Source organism: Euleptes europaea, chromosome 7 (assembly GCF_029931775.1).
Source record: "Euleptes europaea isolate rEulEur1 chromosome 7, rEulEur1.hap1, whole genome shotgun sequence".
In the NCBI taxonomy this organism is placed as follows: Eukaryota; Metazoa; Chordata; class Lepidosauria; order Squamata; family Sphaerodactylidae; genus Euleptes; species Euleptes europaea.
In genome coordinates this window covers 8,231,250-8,256,970 of record NC_079318.1, presented here as the reverse complement: position 1 = coordinate 8,256,970, position 25,721 = coordinate 8,231,250, and the positions used below count along the sequence as shown (strand labels likewise).

The following is a 25,721-nucleotide window of genomic DNA, read 5'->3' as shown; positions in this document are numbered from 1 at the left end:
TAGAGGAAGCAGTACTGTAAACCCACAGTAATCAAATGCAAAGGGAGATAGAGACCTGAATGTTTAAAAACTCAGACAAAGACAGCATTTGGCAGGCACTGCCTTTTCACCTCAAGTGGCACCTTTCAAAATTCTGTCCTGTACACAACTAGTTCGCATTATATCACCCTATCTGAAAAAGAAGGATAAAGCTCTATTCAGTGTTGCACAACAATGTCTCTGCAGTCTCTCAAACTGATTTCTTAACGTGTGCTGACAGCTAATCCTGGGCTCTGTTGTTTTACGCAGCAGCTTGAAGACTGCGCTGTTTCTCCCATCCCTTTTCAAAACAGTTCCACAGATCTGTTTAAAACTATCACCTGTTGAGGTATATTTTCTTCTATGACAGGCACAAAGGTCAACATTTCTTCTTCTACTGAAGCTGGTCCTTCCTGTAGAGGCTTAGTTGGAGCCTTGACATTCTTTTGTCCTGATACAGTACCTTTTTTCTTAGGAATTACAACTTCAGGTTCCTTTTTCACAGTGCTTTGAACCTGACCTTTACTTGCTGGAAGAGACAATAACAACATCAGATGTCTTTAAGAATTTGATAGGGATTATTCTTGGCAAAATTAAGGTTTGACTGGAATTTTGTAGATTCTAAGTGAAGCTTAACTGTTACCAGTATGTTCTGCCTTTTTACTTCATTGCAAGAACTGTCCATTTTCAACAATTAGCTTATCTGTCCTGTACCAGACACTGGACAAATTACATAGTGTCATTGATTCAGTGTTCAATGTATCTGTGTTTTTTTATTGGACAAGGGGGTGGGAAGGGTCACAAGACTGACATGTAAGATATGTAAAATAAATTATATGCCATACTCTGAATGTCATCTTAAATAATATTTTTGAAATAAGATTAATACAATCTATGGGGCAGCAAAAATAATTTTACGAAATAATTGTATTGTAGAGAGGCATCATTATTTTCACCAATTGTTGTTCTTTAGCACTTTTCAGTCTGAAAATAGTTAGGAATTTTTATCCCATTTCCTTTTGTCCAACAGAAACAAAGCTGGGTATGAGACACCGCTTTATAGAACAGCTCAGTCATGAAGAAAATGTAGCAGTCTTGGTGGGGGGGGGGGGGAATCACTGCATTTCAGCTAAACCTTTAAAACTTGGTTTGCAGATATTAAATTTTTAAGAAACTGAATTTATACACGGGATAAAATTGGCCATAAAAAATTAGAGACAAACATACAAATGACATCAAATTCTAACTAGATAGCTTAGTTTCAAATCATAAAACTCAAATAATGCTGAAATAGATAAAATTGGCCATAAAAAATTAAAGACAAACATACAAATGAAATCAAATTCTAACTAGATAGCTTAGTTTCAAATCATAAAACTCAAATAATGCTGAAATAGATAAAATTGGCCATAAAAAATTAAAGACAAACATACAAATGAAATCAAATTCTAACTAGATAGCTTAGTTTCAAATCATAAAACTCAAATAATGCTGAAACACTTCCCAAAAGATGCTCAGGCTTGTGTCTGATGAAATTCTAAATGAGTGAATTAGATAACTGCAGGACTGTTACTGGGAAGGCCTCTCCATAGGCTCTTGCCACTCATGTGTGGTACACAGATATTATGATGAAAGCTGGGTATTGTCAAGGATTTGGAGGTTGGAACTGGTAGTCTGCGCCTGGAGATGAGACCTAGCATAGTGAGGTGCTGTGGACTATAACTAGTTCAGCAAAGAACCTTCTGCTTTTTGCATTTCAGGTCTGGTTTGGACTGGCTCTTTAGTTTATTGTGAGATATTCTCAGAAGGCTGATGTCCTGAAAAGCTTAGCTTTCATCTGGATAATGTCAACCTTTCAACAGCAGCCACCTACCTGCTATTTCAGTCAAGTGCCTTTGGTGTTGCCCTCTCCATGAAGCATCTGGAAACATGTGAGGAAGCATGAATGCTCCCACACCTTTGCTGTCCCCATCCTTGCTTGCACGCTGTTTTTTCCGTAATGAGGTATTTCCAACTACATGCCAGTTTGGATCACTAGTGACAGGACCTCACTAGTACTGGTGATAGTCCTGGAAAAGTGGTGGGAGCTTCAGTGATAGCACTGAAGAGCACGACGAAATAACTGATGGGGAGGGTGTGGGGTACTGTGTTGAGTTGCTCTTGGTTTTGCCCGTACAAGCGGCTAGAGTCTGGTACGAGAGCCAGGCGCTTGACATGAGTCAGGCCTCTGCCAGTATGTTCTCACTCCCAGTAATTCCCTCCCCGCCGTGTCCTTGACTGCTAACAAGCAACTGCTAACGAGCCAGTCCTTTGTTTTGATTTCTGCTTTGCCTTCCTGCCCAAGACTGTGTTTTGATGTCTGCTTTGCCTTCCTGCCCAAGACTGTGTTATCAATCCCTTTCCCAGGCCTCTGGGTGATGCACCTGTGATGTAGACATGTTTAAAACTATGCAGTATTTTCTAAGTAGTCACTAGCAGTTTTGCCTTTGTGAGTGCCTGGCTGGGCCTGTTGCTTCTATAATAAAGTTTACCTGCTTCTGACCTGATCGTCTGAGCGAGTGACTTTTTGGGAATTGCCCAGGGCGGCTGGAGAGCATCACATTAAGCTGCTAGTCTTCTTCTCCGGCCTCTGCTCCTATCCTATGTTTGGATAGCCATGGCAGGGGATGGAGATGACAAGAAGGACTAGGGCAAGACTGTGCCAGGGGAGCCCAATCCTGACTCCAAAGGGGAGAAGCCAGCGGGGAAAACTACCAGCGGGGCCGGCTCTGGATCTGGCATGGGCACAAAGTCAAAGACAACCCGGGTGAGGACCTGGTTGGAGTCCCCTCGGCACTGGGTGGTGTCGAGGGTGGATATACGGGCTCGGAGACCTGGATTTACGGGTGCTGGGTTCGAGGAGGACCTGGCCCAGAAAGAAGCGGTGTGGCAGCACCAGATGGAGGAGGAACGTCAACATTGGCGTTCGGAGCGGCAGGAGATGACCGACCGGATGGACGCCATGCAGGCTGCAATGCTAGACATGGCCCGCGAGTTGGATGACTTGCGACAGAACCCGCCGCAGCCTGCGGCGCCCGTTGGAGCCGGACAACCCGCGGCGCCCCCTCCGCCGGATCGACCCGCTCCACTGCTGCGGCGGGACTTGAAGATTACCTTTGATGGGTCGAGCGACCTGTTGTCATATTTTTTGATCCAAGTGGATGTTTTCATGTGGGAGCAAGGTGGGACTTTCGCTTCGGATGAAAGCCGTGTGCAATATGTTGCTTCGTTGCTGCAGGGAGAGGCGGCAGCTTGGATGGTACAGCAGTATGAATTGCGCTTCCGTGTGCTGCGAAGTCTCGATGACTTCATGATAGCCCTCCAGAACCGGTTCGAGGATCCGCACGGGGGGGAGCAGGCCAAGACCGCTTTGCTGCAGCTGCGCCAAGGGACTAAATCAGTGGTGCAATATGCTAGCGAGTTTCAGCTACTCTCGAGTAAAATCCTGGACTGGAGTGAAGCCACCCGGGTGCAGTATTTCCATGAGGGACTTAATCCTGAATTGCAGCACTGGGCTTTTATGCAAGGAAACCCTCCGGACATGAAGGGTTGGGTCCGGCACGCGGCCGACATCGAAATCCGTAGGCAGTTGTTGTACCTGTCCAAGCAGAGGATGGGGCGAGAGGCTAAACCCCGTGGAGACAGGCCAGGCGCCCCGAAGGATGCTTGCTTCCCTCCAGGGGGGGCAGTCAGTAGCGGAACGTCGCAAGCGCTTTGAGAGTGGGGCAGTCAGTAGCGGAACGTCGCAAGCGCTTTGAGAGTGGGGCCTGTCTAATTTGGGGTGGTATGGGACATTTCACCTCTCGATGCCCGTCCTGTGTCGTGAAGCCGGGACCGTCTCAGCCAACGGCAGGAGAACCAGAAAGAGCACGCGCCGAGGGACAGTCTCATCGCCGAAGCAGCGTACCAGGGAGACGGAGTACCTCCTCGGCTCTGCAGGTGCAGTCCGACCAGGAACCGTCGAAAGCTACCGGCCCATCGGGGCCACGGAATACAAACGAAACTTTGGGCTCATCGGAGCCGCGGATTACAAATTCTGATTCTCCTTCCTCTAGTGATGGGGAGGATTGGGTCCCACCAGCAAAAAACGCCATCGGTCTGCTGTAAAGGGGGCACCTCAGCAGACTGCTCCTGACCTTGAGCAGGGAGCTCCAGTCATGGTAAGCGAACAGGAGGACAATGTGTATGTGAAGGTTGCCCTTACATTGCCCAGAGGGGGACCTCTGTTACGAGACGCAGCTCTGGTTGATTCTGGCTGTTCTCGGACATTAATAAGTGAGGAGACCGCCTGAGAGCTACGAGTTAAAACGAGTTAAGTTGCCAGAGCCCATACAGTTTTCCCAAATGGACGGTAGTGACTTCAAGGTTGGGCCAGTCACTCATCGAACGGCTAGAGTAGTACTGGGCATGGGGGAACACTGGGAACAGCTCTATTTCACTATTGCCCCCATAAAGGCCCCTGTCATGCTGGGAATGAACTGGCTACTGTGTCATAATCCAGCCATAGATTGGAAGGAACGAACTCTCACTTTCCCGCCCACCCTATGTGACCGACACAGGCGGGAGAGGGCACTCAGAGACCAGGCGGCCGCTTTGACGGGGTCGCCATCGATCAAGACTCATTCACCCCAACTCCCCAAGGAGTATGCTCAGTTTGCTGACATGTTTGATGTCCGGGAGTGTGAACCCCCCCCCACCGGGTTACTGACTGTGCGATTGAAGTGGTGGGAGACGGTAAACTTACAAAAGGGAATATTTACCCAATGAGCCCTAAGGAAAAGACAGTGTTACGGGACTATCTGGATGCCAATTTGGCACGGGGGTTCATCCATCCCTCCAAGGAGCCTTATTCTGCACCTGCTTTCTTCGTGAAGAAGAAAACGGGGGATTTGAGGCTCTGTATTGACTTCCGTAGACTGAATGCGGTCACTCAGTCTAATGCTTACCCCCTTCCTCTCATTCCAGACCTGCTCGCACATTTGAAGGAAGGCCGGATTTTTACTAAATTGGACTTAGTGGAAACTTACCATCGCATCAGAATTAGAGAAGAGGACGAACCAAAAACGTCCTTCCCTTGTTGCTTTGGGATGTTTGAGTATTTAGTGATGCCATTCGGATTAACGGGGGCTCCGAGCGTGTTCATGCAAATGATTAATGAGGTCTTACATGACTTGTTGTTCTGTGGAGTTATTGTTTATCTGGATGATATTCTTATTTACACCAAAACTATGGAGGAACTCCTGTGTTTAGTACAAGAGGTGTTAAAGCGGTTGCGCGCCCATAAACTGTTTGCAAAGGTGTCCAAATGTGACTTTCATCAGCCGTCCATTACCTTTTTGGGTACGTGGTGTCCCATCAAGGACTGGAGATGGATCCCGAGAAGGTTCGAGCAGTGGTAGAGTGGGAAGCCCCCACTACTCACAAACAGTTACAGCAATTTCTCGGGTTTGCTAATTTCTATTGGAACTTCATCCCAAATTTCGCTCATGTAGCTTTGGCCCTTACCCCGCTCTTGCGCATGAAAGGGAAAGGGTCAGCCGCTACTTTGCCATCCGCCAAACTGCTGTGGACCCCAGATTGTCAACAGGCGTTTGGTACGCTCAAACGGCTATTTACGTCCGAACCCGTTTTAGTGCATCCTGACTGCGAAAAGCCTTTTGTGGTACAGGTGGACGCTTCTGATGTTGCCATGGGGGGGTGCCCTTTTGCAAAGGGATGAAAGTGGCCAGTTGAAGCCGTGCGCTTATTTCTCTAAAAAGTTCTCCCAGGCGGAGATCAATTGGGCTATTTGGGAAAAGGAAGCGGCGGCTGTAAAACATGCTCTCACTGTCTGGAGACATTTCCTGGAGGGGGTTGAGGTCCCCTTTGAGGTCTGGACCGATCACAAAAATCTGGAGGCCTTGAAAGGGTCCAAAAAGTTATCAGCCAAGCAAGTTCATTGGGCGCAGTTCTTTGCTAAGTTCCGTTTTGTTCTTAAACATTTGCCAGGGAAGGACAATTCTTTAGCGGACGCTTTGTCTCGGTTCCCCCAATACCGAGACCACTTCGACCACCCAGTTGAGTCTCTGTTTACCCCTGAGCAACGAGGGGAAACTTCAGGACTGGCTGTGACTACTCGGGCTCAAGCTCGAGCTAAAGATTCTACTCCCCTCAGCGGGGTCCCAGAAACTTTTCAAATAAAGCTAGGCAAGGCCGCCCTGCAGGAGGAAGGGAACCAAACTCTTCCCCAAGCTCTTACCTGTCAGGGGACTTTGTGGTTTCATGGTGACAAACTATATGCCTGAAAAGCTTAGGAGGGAGGTGTTGGAGAGAGTTCATGGAGCCAAAACTGCGGGACATTTTGGGTTTGTCAAATCTTTGCATTTACTGCGACGCCAATTTTGGAGGCCGGGTATGAGAGCTGATGTTGATTTGTTTGTGCGCAGTTGCCCCACCTGCGCCATTGCAAAAAAACTTATGGGAAAGCCACCAGGACTTCTCAAGCCTCTGGAAACCCCATCTGTTCCCTGGGAGGTAGTAGCCATGGACTTTATTACAGACTTGCCTCCCAGCCGGGGTAAAACTGTGTTGTGGGTAATAACTGATTTGTTTTCCAAACAGGTTCATTTTGTTCCCTGTTCTGGGTTGCCTTCAGCCCAGAAGTTGGCACACCTGTTCGTTACACACGTGGTGAAACATCATTCCGTCCCACGGAAGGTCCTCTCCGACAGAGGACCTCAATTTGTGGCTAAATTCTGGAAAGCTTTTCTAAAGGTGATGGGGGTAGAGCAACAGGGATTATCTTCTGCCTACCATCCTCAGACAGATGGACAAACAGAATGAGTCAATGCTGTGGTGGAATGTTATTTGCGGTGTTATGTGAACTATCACCAAGATGATTGGGTGGATCTATTACCTTTTGCTGAATATGCTTACAATAATGCTCCTCATTCTTCCACAGGGTTCAGTCCCTTTCGGGTTGTATATGGCAGGGAGTTTGGGCCCTTTGGAAACACAGCCCTTTCCCCTGAGATTGAGGGTGTAAATGAAGTCCAAGACTGGGTACAGGTGGTACAAGCCACATGGCCTTGGCTTCAGAAAAATCTGGAGAGAGCAAAGCGCAAATACAAGGAACAGGCTGATAAACGTCGTTCCCCAGGGTGGGAGTTGAAGCGGGGGGATCAGGTTTACCTGTCCACCAAAAACCTACAATCGTTACGTCCTTGCAAGAAACTCAGTGACAAGTACGTGGGTCCTTACCCTATCACTCGAGTAATCAATGAAGTCACAGTAGAGTTGGCCCTCCCTAAAACGCTCCGGGGAGTGCATCCAGTATTCCACATCAGTCTTCTCAAACCTTACACAGCAGCCCCCCATTTCCATCCTCAGCCCAAGCCGGAGGTGCCTACAGTGGTGGGTGGGGAGGTTCATCTTGAAGTCTCTAAAGTGTTGGATTCCAAGTTGAAGAAGGGAAAACTGTTCTATTTGGTCCGCTGGAAACACCTAGGGCCTGCCCACGACAAATGGGTAGCAGCCCCACATGTTGCAGCCCCTCGTCTGGTCCATGAGTTCCATGATGCCTATCCCCACAAGCCACAACCGGAGGTGGCGGGGTGGGGGGGCCTTAAGGGGGGCAGAATGTGAGGTACTGTGTTGAGTTGCTCTTGGTTTTGCCCGTACAAGTGGCTAGAGTCTGGTACGAGAGCCAGGCACTTGACATGAGTCAGGCCTTTGCCAGTATGTTCTCACTCCCAGTAATTCCCTCCCTCCCGTGTCCTTGACTGTTAACAAGCAACTGCTAACTAGCCAGTCCTTTGTTTTGATTTCTGCTTTGCCTTCCTGCCCAAGACTGTGTTTTGATGTCTGCTTTGCCTTCCTGCCCAAGACTGTGTTATCAATCCCTTTCCCAGGCCTCTGGGTGATGCACCTGTGATGTAGACATGTTTAAAACTATGCAGTATTTTCTAAGTAGTCACTAGCAGCTTTGCCTTTGCGAGTGCCTGGCTGGGCCTGTTGCTTCTGCAATAAAGTTTACCTGCTTCTGACCTGATCGTCTGAGCGAGTGACTTTTTGGGAATTGCCCAGGGAGGATGGAGAGCCTCACATTGGGCTCTGCACTACATCATGCACACTGTTACCTGCCCCTCCTGCTCCAGCACAGCATAATGGGGTGCCGTCATCAGCAGCACTTTGTTCATATTTCCTAGCATCGGGCAATTACCTCAGGTTACTTATCACACTATTTCTTACCATTCACAGTATTCCAGCCACATGGAAGTCTCATTACCCACAATGATTTTTTCAGCAGCAAGCATGACCCCAAAATGGTGCTTATATCATCCTTAAATGCACAACCAATGTGGTGCAGTGGTTGGTCTAGGATCTGAGAGACCCAAGCTCGAATCCCCATTCTACCATAGAAGCTTGGGCCAGTCATACATACTCAGTTTCAACTACCTCACAGGGATGTTGTGAGGACAGAATGGAGGAGAGGACAAAGATGCAAGCCACTTTGGGTCTCCATTATGGAGAAGGGGGGGAGGTAAAAATGAATGAACACCACAGATTTCAAGTTCAAGGTGTAGAAATTAATATATGTACAAATCTATTGCAATATTCTACATCCCTTTGTTAGTAATAATCCACATTGCCATTTATAATACTTACACTGACTACTTAATGATCTGTCATTAGACATGAACTGAAACGCAGGTATAACAGCATGGCCCTTCCCAATGGTGCTCACAATTTCTTCCTCTGAATCTAGAACTTGGAGTTTAATCATTACATCTGATTTAGAGGTCTGTACTTGCACAGTAGCAATAAGTGGTACTGTTGCTTTTACAGCATACCTATAGAGGAGAAAATTTCAGGACAGGCATGTTAAGTGAGCCGGGTTGATAACAAAAAATATCAGCTACTAGTCAAGAAATATCAGGATACAATTTCGTCAGCACCAGATGGAAGTGACAAAATTATTTGTAGATATGCAAACTGCCAAATTCATCAAGTGAAACTGCCATTAAAATTCTAATCAAAATGGAGCTTGATACTGTTCTTAAGGATCAAAGATGCATCCATATGAGTGAAAATTAGCAACTGGCACAGATTCTACTGTGTTTCAAACTGCAGAATAGGGTTCATAATGCAGTGTAGTAGTTTTTGCAGATTATGGCCTGTTCAGGTTCAGATTTATGTTTCGCTTCTTATGCTCCCCCTCCTTATCATGCGTTGGTTTGGGTAGGACACCACTGAAGGCAAAAGGGAGTGCTTTGCAAATCTTCTCTGCTGCCAGCTTGCATCACACACCCCAATGTGTGACTGCACAGAACACAACTTGATGAACAACAATTACAAGTAACTGAAGTACCATTTATTCTGAATAGTTTCCAGCAGTCAAAAGATGAGATATCTCAGCAAAGCAGGGAGCAGAGTTGTTGCCAACTTTGCATATGACACAAAATAATTCAGGATGGTGTAAAGGAAGGTTGACTATGAAGAGCTCCAGGAGAATCTTCACAAAATGGGGAAGCAAGTGACAATGTGGCAAAAGAAGTTAATGCACACAGGAACAAACATCCCAACTTCAAATATTTGTTCATGGGGTCTGGACTTACTGAGACAGAAAGAGACCTTGGAGTCATAGTAGATAGCTCCATAAAAGTGTCAAACCACTGTGTCGCAGCAATAAAAATTCAAATTCTATGCTGGGGATTATCAGGAGAGGGATTGAAAATAAAATAGGCAATATTATAATAGCCCTGTATAGATCTATGGTACAGCCTCATTTGGGATGCTGTGTGCAGTTCTGATCACCATATCTCAAAAAGGACATTGCAGAGCTGGAAAAAGTACAGAAGAGGGTAACATAGATGATTAGGGGATTGGAGCACTTTTCCTATGAGGAAAGGCTGAAGAGTGGAAAGAGATAACTTTTTCTCCCACTCACAAAATACTAGCACTCAGGAGCTTCTAATGAAGCTGATGGGAAGTAGATTCAGTACAGACTAAAGGAAATTGTTCTTTACACAATGAATGATTAATATGTGGAATTCACTGCGAGAGGATGTAGTGATGGCCACAGACATATACTGTTTTAAAAAAAGGATTAGATACATTTATGGAGGAGAGGTCTATCACAGGCCCTGGGGACAAAAGGGATTCTCCACATTAAGAGGCAGTAAACCTCTGAATACCAGTACCAGGAAGCAACATCAGGGGAAGGCCATCGGCCTCTATGCCCTGTTGGTGGCCCTCCAGAGGAACTGGTTAGTTACAGTGTGAGACAGGACACGAGACGAGATGGACCCTCACTGGTCTGATCCAGCAAGACTCTTCTTGCGTTCTGATGAGAAAAATCATTCAAGATGAAAACCAGCATATCAAGGACAAGACTGAAGCCCATATCTCTCCCTCACAGTTTTCTATTTAAAGGATGCTTGCTACTTCTATCTATCAACTACTGCTCATACAGCTATCGCCTTGAGCAGAAATAAAATTAAAAATGCCTTACTTAGTGTTATTATTTTGGTATTTAATTATTGCCCCTATAAATTTTGACACAGACAGAGTAACAGAATAATCTGTATTTGATAGTAGCCATGTCACCAGCACCCTCATACTAATTAATTAAACCGGCACTCAGCTCATTAAACATAGGACACTCCATGATCAACAGTTCAATAGTTTCAGCTTTGTCATGTGAGCATCTACATGTTCTATTTGAGTAAGGTACTTTTTAAATATCTGCCCTCCAAAACTGCCAAAGGAAGAGCATTCATTCTTGCCAAAGTAAAAGCTCTTCTGAGTTTTTGGTATTGTCAGGCAATAGAAATACTTTGGCAGTTGGATGTTTGCTACTTAAAGATGATGACAATCTGCTTCAGGATGATAAAACCAAAGCAGATTGTAAAAAACTGCAAGAGAATATCTCCAGTCTGGATGAGTAGCCACATGGCAAATGGGTTCAATGTATGCTAAACATATGCTGAGTTTTGCAATATCATTACCTAAATTACAATTGGGTCAGGAAAATTATGAAACTTGAAGTTCACAGAGAGATCTGCATTAGTACCGCAAGCATTTTTTTAGACCTTGGGAACACATCTTGAGAAATGCAGGTACAGGCAAATATAAAAGTCACAACAGCTTTCACAGCTGATTTCTGAAATTATCCTGGAATTTCTAAAGGAGCCAAGTAGAGCCCATTTTAACATGGGCCAACAGAGGAATTAATACTGTTAACCATTGCATCAATAAAAAAAATTCCAAATGCACTTTCAAAACTTAAATGTTTATCTCCATTAACATTTTGTAATTTTCTCATCTTTACCTGAAGATAATATGCTTATCATTTGGCACATAATAGTCTTTAACTTCCTTAACCGAATAGACATTGTTTAGAGCCTCACGAACAGCAATAGGAAGGGGCATGTAGGAACCTATGAGCCGAAGCCTCCATTTCCCGGCCATCACAGGTAAATCACCAGTTTGAACTTCAGCCATAAAGGTATAGCCTTTCTGAAATAAAACGGATAGTTTTGTCAGACATTCACATAAATAAAAATGGTACTTTAGAAAACTATTACAGCAGCAATTGATAATAACAGTAACGGTCCTATTCTAAACATGTGACTGCTGAGTAAACATGTTTTAAAATTGGTTCTTGTAGGTTATTCAGGCTGTGTGACCGTAGTCTTGGTATTTTCTTTCCTGACGTTTTGCCAGCAGCTGTGGCAGGCATCTTCAGAGGAGTAACACTGAAGGACAGTGTCTCTCAGTGTCAAGTGTGTAGGAAGAGTAATATATAGTCAGAAAGGGGTTGGGTTTGAGCGGAATAATTGTCTTGCAAAAAGTATCAAAGGTAATGTGCTAATACCATACCCTCATTAGCACATTATCTTGATACTTACATGACAGGCGGGACAGCTGGCCGGCGGGAGCACGCTGGGAGAGGGCCCGGCAGGTGAATTACCGTATTGACCCGAGTATAAGCCGAGGTGAGTTTTTTAAGCCAAAAATCATGGCTAAAAAACTCGGCTTATACTCGAGTATATACGGTAGATTCTTAAAACAGAATACAAGATGAGTTGGAAATTTAATTGGATTAGATGTTTTCAGTACAAAACAATTTGCAAAATGCCCAAAAGGCTATTAAGATATAGAAGCAAAAAGCACCCATTCTTTCATTGAGAATACAACAGTAAACAAACTTTAAAGTTCCCCAAAGCTCTTCATCAGGCTGGATGTTCAGTACAAAAAAAGAAAAAAAGAAGAAACCATTGCAAACAAAGTCCCATTTGAAGATTATCTTCCTCCTTTTGAGGAAACACTCTCTGACAGCTAAACGGGCTTATGAGGATTCCTTGCCCCCCAGCCTCTAAGTCAGTGGTTCCCAAACCTTTCGGGCCACCGCCCCCTTGGTTCCACAAACTCAACCCCAGCGCCCCCTACCCTACCCTATAAAAAGCATTATTCAAAAGAGGGGTTTACATGACCCACTAAAGAAGATAATAACAAAAAAATTTCAAAACAATAACAATTAATTGCACATCTATTCAAAATCAAATTAAAACTTTTTAGTTGAAATTTATTCAACAAAACTGATGAACTTGATCCAGTGGTCTCAGTTCTTCAAATCTGCCAGCATGGCAGGTGCTCCAAAGGCTTTATCTATTGTAAATTAGTGAACAACACAGTTGAAGGGGCCCACCTCTAGCGCCCCCTGCTGCCCTCTTGCCTCTTAGTGACCCCCTAGGTAATCCCACTGCCCCCCAGGGGGTGGTACTGCCTACTTTGGGAATCACTGCTCTAAGTAATATACCCAGTCTGACTTGTATTGATTCTTCACCCGGAGCATCACATAAAAGTAACCTCCGGGTTTTGTTAATATGAGGTACACTACTTTTCCAGTTCTTTTCCTACAAAGGTCCTGCATTGTGATTTGTGTTGCAGAGAATATGATTAACTGCTGACTTTAATATTCTCAAAGGGAGAGAATAGCGATTGTCTTGCTTTTCTGTCTCAGTGTAGGCCTTTGGAGCACCCTGAAACCTATTTTGCACCCAAACAAACCAATCATTAATTCTGCTACACATACTGTATTCTACTTTAAAACTACAAATGGCACACCAGGGGCTTCTTCATCATGGTCTGAAACATACTTCACTCTCTCCCTCCTTCCCTCCCTCAGCCTGATAAGAGGTTTGGTTGGCTTTTTAAATTTATCTTTACCATGTTTGCATTTCTTACTTTATTCCTTGTATAAAGATGTGGTGCCACTCTAAGGAAGATCCGAGGCATTTCCTTCAGCGTGTCATTGTCAACCACATGCAACACACAAGTAGGTATAGCTGTATACACCTTTGGCACTATGACCATATCTTCTGGCACATAAAATACTTCCCTAAAACAAAATGGAGGAGAAAAGGAAGATAACATATTTAAAAGGGATTCATAAATGCTCGTGTCCCAGATCTACAGTTGTGCTGTTAAGCATAGCTTTGCTTCACAGTATTTGAATGGCTGGATGAGGGATATTAATAATAAGTTTCTACTTCCACACCATGTTAGCCAATTAGTTAGCATTAGACCGGGCAGAAATTTCCCGAGTTTTGGGGGGAAAGATGAAGAGTCATTTGAAAAAAAGACTGTAGATTAGGAACAGTGGTGGACTAACCCCTGGGAAAACACCAGTGAGTTGGTGGGGGAAGGGTACATCTCATGAGCCCCTCTCCTTGAAGGTCTTGCTACTGCTATCAGGTCAGCCAGGAGGTGAACAGGCTGGTGAGGATGGCACTGATGAGCAGAAGAAAGAGGTGGGCACAGTGCTTGTCGTTGTCTCACTTGTGGGCCAAAATGTTCCCAGGAGTAGACAAAAGCACCTCAACCCTCAATGAGGTGAAGGGGCAGGGCTGAGGGAGGGGAAAGATAATTTCCAGGACTGTTTTGTCCACTCAGTCCTCCCGTGATCAGGAGCTACAACTGCCTTTCATTATAAGGATACAGACATACACAAAGAAGGTAGATGAAGACGAAGACGAAATGTTTAATACGGTCCCAGACCAACAATAAAAACTTTTACATACGTATATACTCGCGTATAAGCCGAGTTTTTCAGCCAAAAAAAAGGGCTGAAAAAGCCGGCCTCGGCTTATACGCGGGTCAATACGGTAGAGGGGGGAAGGAGGAGGGAGGAGGGAACTTACCACCGCCATCTTTTCCAGGCCGGGAGCGGCCTCCAGAGCCCCCCTGCGGCCGCAGGGAGGGCGTTCCGCCGCCCCCGCCGCCTTCTCCCGGCCGGGAGAGGCCTCTAGAGGCCCTCTGCGGCCGCGGGGAGGGCGCTCCGCCGCCCCCGCCGGATCCGCCGCTTCCCGCCGCCAGGAGCCCAGAAGGTAAGTCTTGGGGGGGGGAGGGGTTATAAGCCGACCCTCGGCTTATACGCGGGTGCCTAATTTTTTCCCATTTTTGGGGAGAAATTAGGCACCTCGGCTTATACGCGGGCCGGCTTATACACGGGTATATACGGTAATAAAACAGTAGCTATATACATCAATACATCAATAAATATATAATCAAACATTCATAGGGGAACTATTAAAAACATAAGCGTAACTAGAACACAGTTAAAACTCATTCGTTGGGTTCGACCCATGATCGTCTAGCCTTCATGATTCGCCATCCAAATTTGGCCATTTTAAAAGTTAGCTCAGAGTCTTTAACTAAGAGCAAGTTAGAAAGGTGAGTCGCTCTAGTGCTCCCTGAGTGGTCAGCTATTACAAGGGAAATGTCTTCTCTTATTTTATTATAAATTTTACAGTCATAAATGGCATGTTCAAGGGTCTCTATGCTCCCATCAGAACAAGGGCATAGACGTTCACCATAGGGGATCTTCTTGTATCTACCTTCCATTATAGCTGAGGGGAGAGCATTGCAGCTCTACAAGGTGAAGGCCCTCCTATAATCAGGATTTTCCAGATGAACAAGATATGGCATCGGGCTCACATTAGTAAGGGTATTTCGATTGTAACAGACATTTTAAAGTCTATTCAGATCATGCTGTCTTTCTACGTCTCGTATTCTTTGCCTTATCAAGACCCTGGCCTGAAAATACTCCATAGATAAAAGTAGTTCTTGAGAGAGACCATAGAAGCCTAATTTTTTCTTCAGACTCCTCAACCAGGGAGAGGTAAAGGTGTCGTACAGGATCAGATTAACGAGTCCTTTAGGACAGAGTGCTATTTTAAGCCAATAAGAAATTGTGGCTATCCATATCCTCGCTTCAATCGTAACCTCCCCAGTCTCTATTCGGACTGCAGCATTAGAGACACTGGAGGGAACTTGTAAAACAGCTCTCAAAAATTTAGATTGAATCTTCTCCATCTTGGAGTAATTTGCCATGGTCATAAGTGGCGCCCCATATAGCATTTGAGAAAGAGGTTTAGCCTTAAATAGCTTAACAGCTGCCATAACTGAGCGTCCCCCTTTCGTCCAGAAAAACTGTTGTATAGCTGCAGCACTTTTTTGGGCATTTGAGGCAGCATAAGTTATGTGAGATGTTTTTGAACCTGATGCCTGAAAGACCATCCCCAGGTATTTATAGCAGTGCACTTGCTCTTTTTTGCCCCCGTTCAACCACCAAGAGTGGAGTTTTGGCTTTTTTGCAAAAACCATCACCTTCGTCTTGGAGTAGTTAACCTCAAGTTGGTTGTCAGCACAGTAGAGTGCAAGCGAGCGCAAGGCCCTTCTAAGCCCAATAGGTGTTCTGGAAAGAAGAACGGCATCATCCGCATACAATAACAGTGGGATGTGTCTTCCCACCAGTTTTTGGGGGATGCAACTCTGACTTATTTAGGCATGATACCAGATCATTGATGTAAAAGTTAAACAGAAGTGGTGCCAATATGCATCCCTGTTTGACCCCCTTCCCTGTTTCAATAGGATCAGTGAGATGTCCTTGGGGGTTACATCTTACCCGTATTGGGGTCTTTTCCTATAAAACTCGAATTAAAAACAGAAGACACCTGTCTATAGTTGTAGCCTCTAGTTTTCCCCAAAGAATAGCTCTAGGGATTGAGTCAAAAGCTGATTTTAAATCGATGAAACCTGCATACAAGGAGGTGACAGACTTAGCAGAATATTTGGCAATAAGATGGTCCAACAATATACAGTGATCTACAGTAGAGCAGGCTTCTCTGAAGCCCACCTGTTCTTGTACCAAGTAATTCTCTTGTTCCAACCAATCCCTGAATTTCCATTGAAGGTGCCTTTGCTTATAGTACTGAGCAAGCTAATTGGTCTATAGTTGGAGGGATCGTCCCTATTGCCCTTTTTATAAATGGGGACAATAATTGCTACCCCCCAGTCGCTTGGTATTCTGCCAGTTCTGTCAATTGCAGTAAATAGAGATGTCAATACAGGGACCCACCATTCCATGTTCTTTTTCAATAGGTCTGGGGGGATCAGATCAATGCCTGGTGCCTTCCCCGGCTTTAGGGATTCAATAAGCTTCCTCACCTCTGAGGACTCCACCGCTGAGCCAAAAAAGGCATGTATTGAGCCTCAGCAGAGGGATGAAATTGAATTACCTTCGATACATCCCATAAATGCTGTCATGAACTGGAGTGTTGGTAAAGACGGTTCAATATACATAGACTCATCTGGACAACTGGATATATCTGCGGACTGACTGGATGGGGCATTACTACTGAACTCTGGAACTGCACCACAGACTCTTTCATTGGTCTCCTGGAATGTTATGGGTTGGGAGGCAAGGATTAGGGATCAGGATACATATAATTTTTTAACTAAACTTGATTTTATACTTGTACAAGAGACCTGGTGTTTACATACTCCAATACTTAATAGTTTTAAAGTATACGATTTAGCGGCTGATCCCTCCCCTCATGGTAGAGCAAAAGGGGGTCTGGGGATTTTAGTTTCCACAGCCCTGAATATTAGAGTTGAAGTTTTAGCTCCTTACTTGAAGCTTGCTATGGCTGTGGTCATATTGTATAAGCAGATATCTTATTTAATTATTAATATATACTGTCCCCCTTTTAAAACTAAATCTCAAATTGAGACTGTATAGGCGGGGCTTGAGGCTTACATAGGACATCTTACAAAGGTCAATTCGACAACTTATGTGATCATTGGCGGGGACTTTAATGCCAGGGTAGGAAGGGATGACAATAGCTTACACATGAAATACAAGGTTTGCTTTCCCGAAATTAGGAATCCAGTTCTTCCATTTCCTAGATCCTCCAAAGATTTAAAATCAAATTATGCCGGATACAGGAAGACACAGATGGCAAACAGCTGCAAATTTTTAATTTTAAATTGCTCATACCCTAACGACCATCTGGCGGAATTTACTTATTGTTCAGGAACTACGAAGAGTGTTATAGATTATATTATGGTATGTGACAACTTTGTCCAAGTTGTTGAATCCTTTGAGGTGTCCTCTTTTTATGATAGTGATCACTTACCACTTATCATGATGTTTGAATCCCCAGATATTAACCTGTGCATTATAGAAACACACAAAGAGACCCTTACTTACGAGAGAAAACACTGTAGAGTCAGGTGGAATGATAGAACTGATAAAAGTATCAAAGAACTCCTTCAATCGGGTCCTCTAAATGCCTTAGCTCAGAAATTACTAGATGATGAAAACATTGACACACAGCTAGAATGCTATGAACAGATAATGGATGAAATATACAAAGTGATTACTAAGCCTAACTATATACTTAAAAAGATGATAAATGTACACTGCAAAACCTGGTTTGACAGTGAATGCAGGGAAGCCAAGAGGGTCCTTAGTGCCACCTATATTAAATATCGATGTAGTGAGAATGAGGCCTTGATGGGGGTAATGAAGAGCTTAAAGTCTCATTATAAAGCCCTCATCTGTAAGAAAAAAAAGGAGTCAATGAAGTTAGCTTGGCAACAGCTAACACAAGCAATAAGGGATAAAAACTCATCGTTATTTTGGTCCTTGACCTCGAGCCGTTTAACCAATTCCACTATGGCGTTCAATAATACTATTCTACCTGAAGCATGGGAAAAACATTTTAGATCCCTCTACTCTAGCTTGGAGAGCCCAGCCCCCTCCACTGAGAACTTGAATAGTGTCCCATGCTGGCCCCCTGTGCAATATGCAGAGGTGAGGAATCTTATAGGTACACTAAAGAACGGTAAAGCTCCGGGAAGTGACTTAATCTCTGCAGACCTAATTAAAAGGAATGTGGAATGGTGGACACCCCTCCTGGCCGCACTATTCACTGCAGTTGATAGAACAGGTAGGATCCCTCCTGATTGGGGCCTAGCAATAATTGTCCCTATTTATAAGAAAGGTTGCAAAGAAAACCCAGCCAATTATAGACCTATCAGTCTATTAAACATAATTAGTAAGTTGTACGCAAGACATCTGCAATGGAAATTTAGAGATTGGTTAGAACAGGAAAATTGCCTTTCAGAAGAACAAGCCGGATTTACAGAGGGTCGCTCATGCTTGGACCATTGTATGATTATGGAGCATTTAATAGCTAAATACTCCTCCAAATCAACGGTCTCCCTATATACAGCATTTATTGATCTTAAGTCAGCTTTCGATTCTGTGTCTAGAATCATCCTATGGGAAAAACTGGAAGCAACCAATATAGATAGGCGACTGTTATTTCTGATTAGAGCCCTACATGAAAACACCTCTATTAAAATAAGATGTAATCCCCAGGGTCAGCTGACCAAGGAAATAAGAACACTAAAGGGAGTGAAACAAGGCTGTATATTGGCTCCCTTACTGTTTAACTTCTACATTAATGATCTTGTGGATTATTTGAGAAGTCCAGCGTTTCATCCCCCTAAGTTAGCTGACAAACACCTACATCTTCTTCTTTATGCTGATGATACAGTAATATTATCTAGAACTCCCATTGGTCTCAGAAGGGCCCTCCATGCATTTAACCAGTACTGTAAGGAGAACTGCTTGGAGATCAATTATTCAAAAACAAAAATAATGGCCTTTGCTAAGAGGCCAAAAAACCACTCATGGCATATAGACACTACCCCGATAGAACAGATACATACCTATAAATATCTAGGTGTAACTTTACAAGTCTGGTTCGAAGAATGCCCACTTAGCCCATGTCTCACTGAATGCTCAGATGAGTGCGGGGGCTATTCAAAGATTTTATTGGTCTAAGGGGGGCAGGAATGTGGCGGCCGCTATTAAGCTTTTTAATATGAAATCCTTGGCTCAATTATTATATGGAGCCCCACTCTGTATAATGGCAAATAAGATGTTACTTGAAAAAACTCAATCTAAATTTTTAAGAAATATCCTCCAAGTATCTACTGGAGTGTCAAATGCTGCCATTCGACTGGAGGTTGGAATGGTTACAGTCAAGGCTAGAGTTTGGATCACTGCCATTTTTTACTGGCTTAAGCTGATTTACTTCCCTGGGCGACTTGTTTCACTCACCCTGGCAGATACCTTTGTCTCCCCTTGGAGTAAGATGATTGAGCAAAAACTGAGCTACTATGGCCTGTCGAAACAACTTTACAAAACAAATGACTATGCTCAGGCAAAAGAAATTGTTAAACTCCGTATATTGGATGTCGAAAGACAGCACGATATGAATAGGCTAAGGAGCCCTCTTTATGATATAAGTGGGTTGAATAGGGTGGTCATGATGCCATATATTAAGTTATTGGATAACCAGGAATATAGGAGGATTTTTACCTTGTTAAGATATAACATGCTACCCACAGCTGTTCTAGAGGGAAGATATAGAGGCGTGCCATATGGAAGTTGTCTATGTGAGTGCGGTGATGGCTCTGTCGAGACTTTAGAACATATTCTTTTTGAGTGTAGAATATATAGGCAGATTAGAGAATCCCTGATTTTGCCTATAATTGCATGTTACCCTCATGAAAATAGAAGGTCTCTTCTTTCAATCCTGCTATCGGATAAGCAGCAGGAGATTACCTGTAAAGTTGCCAAATTTGGTTGGCTGGTTCTTAAAATTAAGAAAAGGCGGAGTGGCGTATAAAGATGCCTTATGTAAATTCGTATTTTAATAAGATGTATATTGGTAGTATGTAAGCTATTTTACTTATGGATTAATTGTGTTATTATTTATATTCTGGTCTATGACTGTTTTAAATAAACTTGACTTGACAACTATCCATATCTGAAATCACAGCTTCAAATCCTCTTTCTGATGAGACTCACCCCCTGGACTCCTGCCAAGTGTCTACACCTACTTCTGCTATAAATGTAACCACTGCATTAAAGACCCTCCCTGCTGAGATTCACTCCAATCAAGAAGGCATTCTTACTTCCCAGCATCCAAAGCGCGTAAAAGATGCTTCATGCATTATGCCTAGAGAACCAGAGGTTAAGGACAAACGATCTACACTCATTAATGGCTGTGTCCATTTGGATACCTTGGGACAATTGGAAATGATAACCCCAGACTGACTAGAAAAAACACCTTTCCACTGCTCTATCTCTAAAAGCCAAGTATATTCACTGTTATCTTGGAATGTCATGGGATAGCTTAGTAAGACAAGGGATGGTAACACACTGAATTACATATCCAAATATGATATAATACTTATGCAAGAGACATGGTGCCAGGAGGTCCCTTGGTTGAATGGATATAAAGTCTTTGCTCTAAGCAGCTGAGGACACCACTCGTGGCAGAGCAAGGGGAGGGCTTGGAATTATGATTGCTACAGCATTAAAGGTCAAGGTCATAGAGCTTCCCACCTTTGCTCACTTGGCTATGGCTGTGGTCGTGGAATATGGGCAAATTACGGACTTCCGGTGGTGCCGCTGGAGAGAGCACTCCATTTCCCCAGATTGTCCTGGGAGAAATCCAAGTCTGCGTTATTTTTGGGGTACATAGATACCCCAATCCGACCCTTGCAAGTGGGTTGGAAAGCAGGAACTCCCTGCAGCCCGCAAACGCGGTCTGACCTCCTAGGTACTCTGAGGGGGCTTTTTTAAGCCCCTCGGAGTCCTAGACGCCGGTCCTGCGAGGGCACTAGGGAAGGACATCGCCAAAACGCAACTTTGGCAGCAAGCTCTACCCTCCACCGCCTTAATACCAACATAAGGACTACATAAAGAAAAGAACCTCACCTCTTGACACCCAAGTGAGTACAAAAGAACTCTTCGTCTACTTACTAGAAATTTGAACAGACGGGAGGCTGATAAGAATATTTCTGGGACCCCCACCCCTCCATAATCCGAACTGAAAAAGTTTGATTTGAGTTAGTCATCGGGATTAGCGACAGGAGCCTTATCGGATCGATCAGCCTAAACCATAACAAAGAGTCAGAAGGATACCTTTTAGACTGACAAGAATCATCACCAATGAGAAGGTCCGAAGGAAGGGGAGGGTGATTTCTCTTCCTGATTTTCCGGCGAATTCCTGCCACGTTTGCAGTAAGGGAGTGCCTGGAACGGAAGACTCTCTATAACACCCTCTCTATCATTGGAACTAAAACAACAGGAAGTAGCCGCGGGACTGAATATCCGTCGCACTCGAGTTACTTTCAAATCATTCCTGAAGGAATAACCATCGAGAAGAGGCGATAGAAGGTCTGCAGCACTAGTAACTTCCTGTTTACTTCCTGATTAATCCGATCTAGAGCGACCGAAAAAACTCACTGGTATTTCAAAACTTTAAAATGCAATTTTAAAGCCAATTTCGACTCTTTTCAACCCGAAAAAATTATTAGGCTGATCTTTGAACTATCATCTTTTAACCAGCACCTTAAAGGCCCTGTCGGTGGACATGTATTTTACCAGTTTTTTTTGAATGTAAATGTCTCGACCCCGCTCTGGCTCACTACATAGCCCTGCCTATACTAAACTAAGGGACTCTTTACAAACCTCGACCATGGAAAAAAAGTTACAGGATATGCTAACTAAACAAACTGAGGCAACAAATAAACAGTTTGAACAGATGTCTACACAGATGGCACAGTTGACTTCTATGATGACAAATCTTGGTCAAGCATCCCAAGCTATTAATCAGAAGTTGGATGTGGTCACTGGAGACTTGAAAGAAGTAAAAACTCAAATGATTGTTATGAAGACAGATATGCAAGCGATGGATGTATCAATTAAGAAAGTGATGGATGAGCACAAGGACACAAAGAAAAAATTAACAAGCCAAGAAAAACAGATTGAAACAATACAAGCGGATCAGATGGCGGCAAAAAATCAAATGGCAATGATGGAGATGAGAGTGAAAGAGACCAACCTTCGTATACGCAATTTTCCAGATATGATGGGAGATAATAAAGAATCTGCAATACCAAATTTGGCCTACTTATTTCAGATAGATGAACAAGAATTAAAACAAGCCATTAATAGAATATACAGGATACCATTACCTGCTAGAATGAGAAGATCTAAGCCAAGAGATTTGATGATAGTGTTCTATGACACCAGAGTTAAAGACAAGATTATGAAGATTCATTATGAAAATCCAGTGTCAGCAGGAGACTCCTCTCTTATACTACTGAAGGATATTCCAAGGCATCTACTTTCACAGAGGAATAACTACAAAGACTTTGTGTCTATACTGAAAGCTAATGGCATCAAATATCGTTGGATTATGCCACAAGGTTTGGCTTTCACCTATAAGGAAGTGAAAACGACAATTCTATCCCAAGCAGATGTGGGGAAATTTTTGAGAAAATATAAAATGGACCTTAAAGAATTACCTGGAGAGAAGGAGGAAGAAGAAGAGGAAGAAGAAGAGGTACAGGGTGCAGAAGGTGGTACTAAACTATAGACTTTTTATTTTGCTAAAAAATACTACATTATGGCAAAAGCAATTTCTTGGAATGTAAATGGACTGAATGAGAAAACTAAAAGGGCCAGAATTTTCAAATATCTACAGAAATATAAATACTCCCTAATTTGCCTACAAGAAACCCATATAGCTTCAAAGCATAAAAAATACTTGGAGAAACAGGTGCTTGGACAAGCATTTATTGCTTCTGCTAAAACTAAAACAAAGGGAGTGGTAATCTATGCCCACCCCAGTCTCTGTCCAGAACTAGTATATAAAGACAATGAAGGAAGAATTGTAATTATCAGAACTAAAATATTGGGACAAAGGACAATAGTGGTTGGAATCTATGCACCCAATGAAGGGAAAAAATCCTTCTATGAAAAATTACATGACCTGATAACCCAGTACGCACAAGACCAAATTTTATTGATGGGCGACTTCAATGGAATTATTCTCCCATCTCTGGACAAAAAATCAAAAGCAAAAGATATCAATGATGGATGCTTGCCTAAAACTTTCTTTGCCATGGCTTCAGAATTAGAATTACAAGACATTTGGAGAACAATGAATACAACAGCTAAAGAATACACCTTTTATTCAGCAAGACACGATTCACACTCCAGAATCGATATGATATGGGCCAGTAAATCAATTTTCACGCAACTACGTAAAATTCATATTCTACCTAGAACTTTTTCTGATCACAATCCTGTTACCTTTGATTGGAACAATAAACAAGCATTTAGATGGCGAATGAACGATAAACTTTTAAAAGACAACAAGATACAAAAGGAATTACAGGTTTTAATGAAAGACTTTTTTGAAATTAACCTTAATGGGGAAACTTCTTTAAATACAGTTTGGGACGCATTCAAAGCTGTTCTGAGAGGTTTTATGATACAGAAACACTCGGCCTGGAAGAAGACTCAATTGCAATTTACAAACAACATACTTTGGAATTTACAAAATTTGGAGCAGAAATTGGTAATGGTAACACAGGAAGAGGAGAGAAGAGAAATTCAAATACAGATTTCTGCATCTAAACACCAATTAAATTTGGTAATAATGGAGGAAATGAATAAAAATCTGAAACTTGCTAAACAAAAGTATTTTGAATATGCAAATAAACCAGGAAAATTTTTAGCAACACAACTGAAGGACTCATTTCAAAAGAAGATTATAACAAAAATCCAAACTGCTAAAGGACCAGTTTATTCAACTTCAGAAATTCAGAAAGAATTTGTTTCATTTTACTCTAAGTTATATCAGAAAGAAAATATTCCAAAACAGAAAATAGATAAATTTCTAAACTCAATACAGATGAAAGCTTTGTCAATGACCCAGAGAGAATGTATTGAAGCTCCAGTAACAAGGGAAGAAATACAAGAAGCAATACTGAGACAAAAAACGGATAAAACACCTGGACCAGATGGAATTACTGCACTATTTTATAGAACATTTAGTGACAATTTAGTTGGATTTTTTGGTTCACTTTACAATGCAATTTTGGACGAGGGAACATCCCCGGAGACTTGGTCACACGCATTTATATCACTGATACCCAAAGAAGGAAGAGATCCAGAAAAAACATCTAATTACAGACCTATATCGCTCTTAAATGTGGATTACAAAATTTTTGCTTCGGTTTTGGCATGTAGGATAAAGCAATTTATTAAGGATCTTATACATGAGGACCAAGCAGGTTTTATACCAGGAAGGCAAATAAAAGACAATGTAAGAATTTTACTAGATTCACTGGAATATTATGACCATAATATTCAACAAACTGCGGCTTTTGTATTTTTGGATGCAGAAAAAGCCTTTGATATGGTCTCTTGGAACTTCATGAAACGGATTTTGGATAAATTGAATTTTGGAGATCGTTTTCAGAAAGGTATATCGGCTATTTATACCTCCCAACAAGCTAAAATTTGGTTAATGAATCAATGTCAGATAACTGCCAAATCACGAAAGGGACTAGACAGGGATGTCCCTTGTCTCCACTTTTATTTTTGTTGGTGTTGGAACCGCTATGTGTGAAACTAAGAAGTATGGAGGACATCCGCGGGTTAAGAATTAAAAAAAATGAATTTAAGTTGAGAGCATTCGCGGATGACCTACTGCTAATTTTGGAAAACCCAACACAGTCAATGAATATACTTCAGGAGACTTTGGATGATTTTGGAAAAGTATCAGGCTTTAAAGTGAATCAAGAAAAAACAAAGATAATATTTAAAAATTTACCGGAAATACAACAACAGGAATTTATATCATATACTGGCTGGGAGAAAGCTAACAAAGTTAAATACCTGGGAATTTGGATCACTGCAAAGAATAAAGATCTGTTAACCAACAATTACCTCAAGTTATGGGGTAAGATTAAAACTGATATGATTATATGGTCAAACAAAAAATTGTCATTAATGGGACGTATTTCAACGATCCAAATGAATGTCTTACCGAGGATGCTCTTCTTATTCCAAAATTTACCAATAATATCACAAACAAAATATTTTGAAACTTGGAGGAAAGACATTTCAAACTTCATCTGGCAAGGAAAAAAACCAAGGACTGCTTATAAATACTTGGTGGATCTAAAAACTAGAGGAGGTTTAGCACTGCCTAACTTTCAACTCTATGCTGAAGCGGTAGCTTTAGTATGGCTAAAAGACTGGATGGATTTGTCAAATGTACGTTTGCTAGACTTGGAAGGTTATAATAACTTAAGTGGATGGCATGGCTATTTGTGGTATGATAAAATTAAGTTACAAGCAACATTCCGTAATCATATAATCAGGTCCTCTCTACTTCGTATTTGGATGAGATATAAACACATTTTGGAACCAGAAACACCGATGTGGATAT

The 25,721-nt window shown here is 42.8% G+C and overlaps 1 protein-coding gene across 1 annotated transcript in view; it reads right to left on the bottom strand.

Moving 5' to 3' along the window:
* The window catches only part of ADGB (androglobin), a 144,461-nt gene that overhangs the window by 34,962 nt on the left and 83,778 nt on the right, over nucleotides 1-25,721 (bottom strand). Inside the window, exons 25-28 of the mRNA XM_056852604.1 lie at nucleotides 13,288-13,441; nucleotides 11,369-11,556; nucleotides 8,704-8,888; nucleotides 360-547 (exon numbers count right to left, since the gene is read on the bottom strand). Of these exons, the coding sequence (XP_056708582.1) occupies nucleotides 360-547; nucleotides 8,704-8,888; nucleotides 11,369-11,556; nucleotides 13,288-13,441 (715 nt within the window). The remainder of the gene's footprint in view (nucleotides 1-359; nucleotides 548-8,703; nucleotides 8,889-11,368; nucleotides 11,557-13,287; nucleotides 13,442-25,721) is intronic.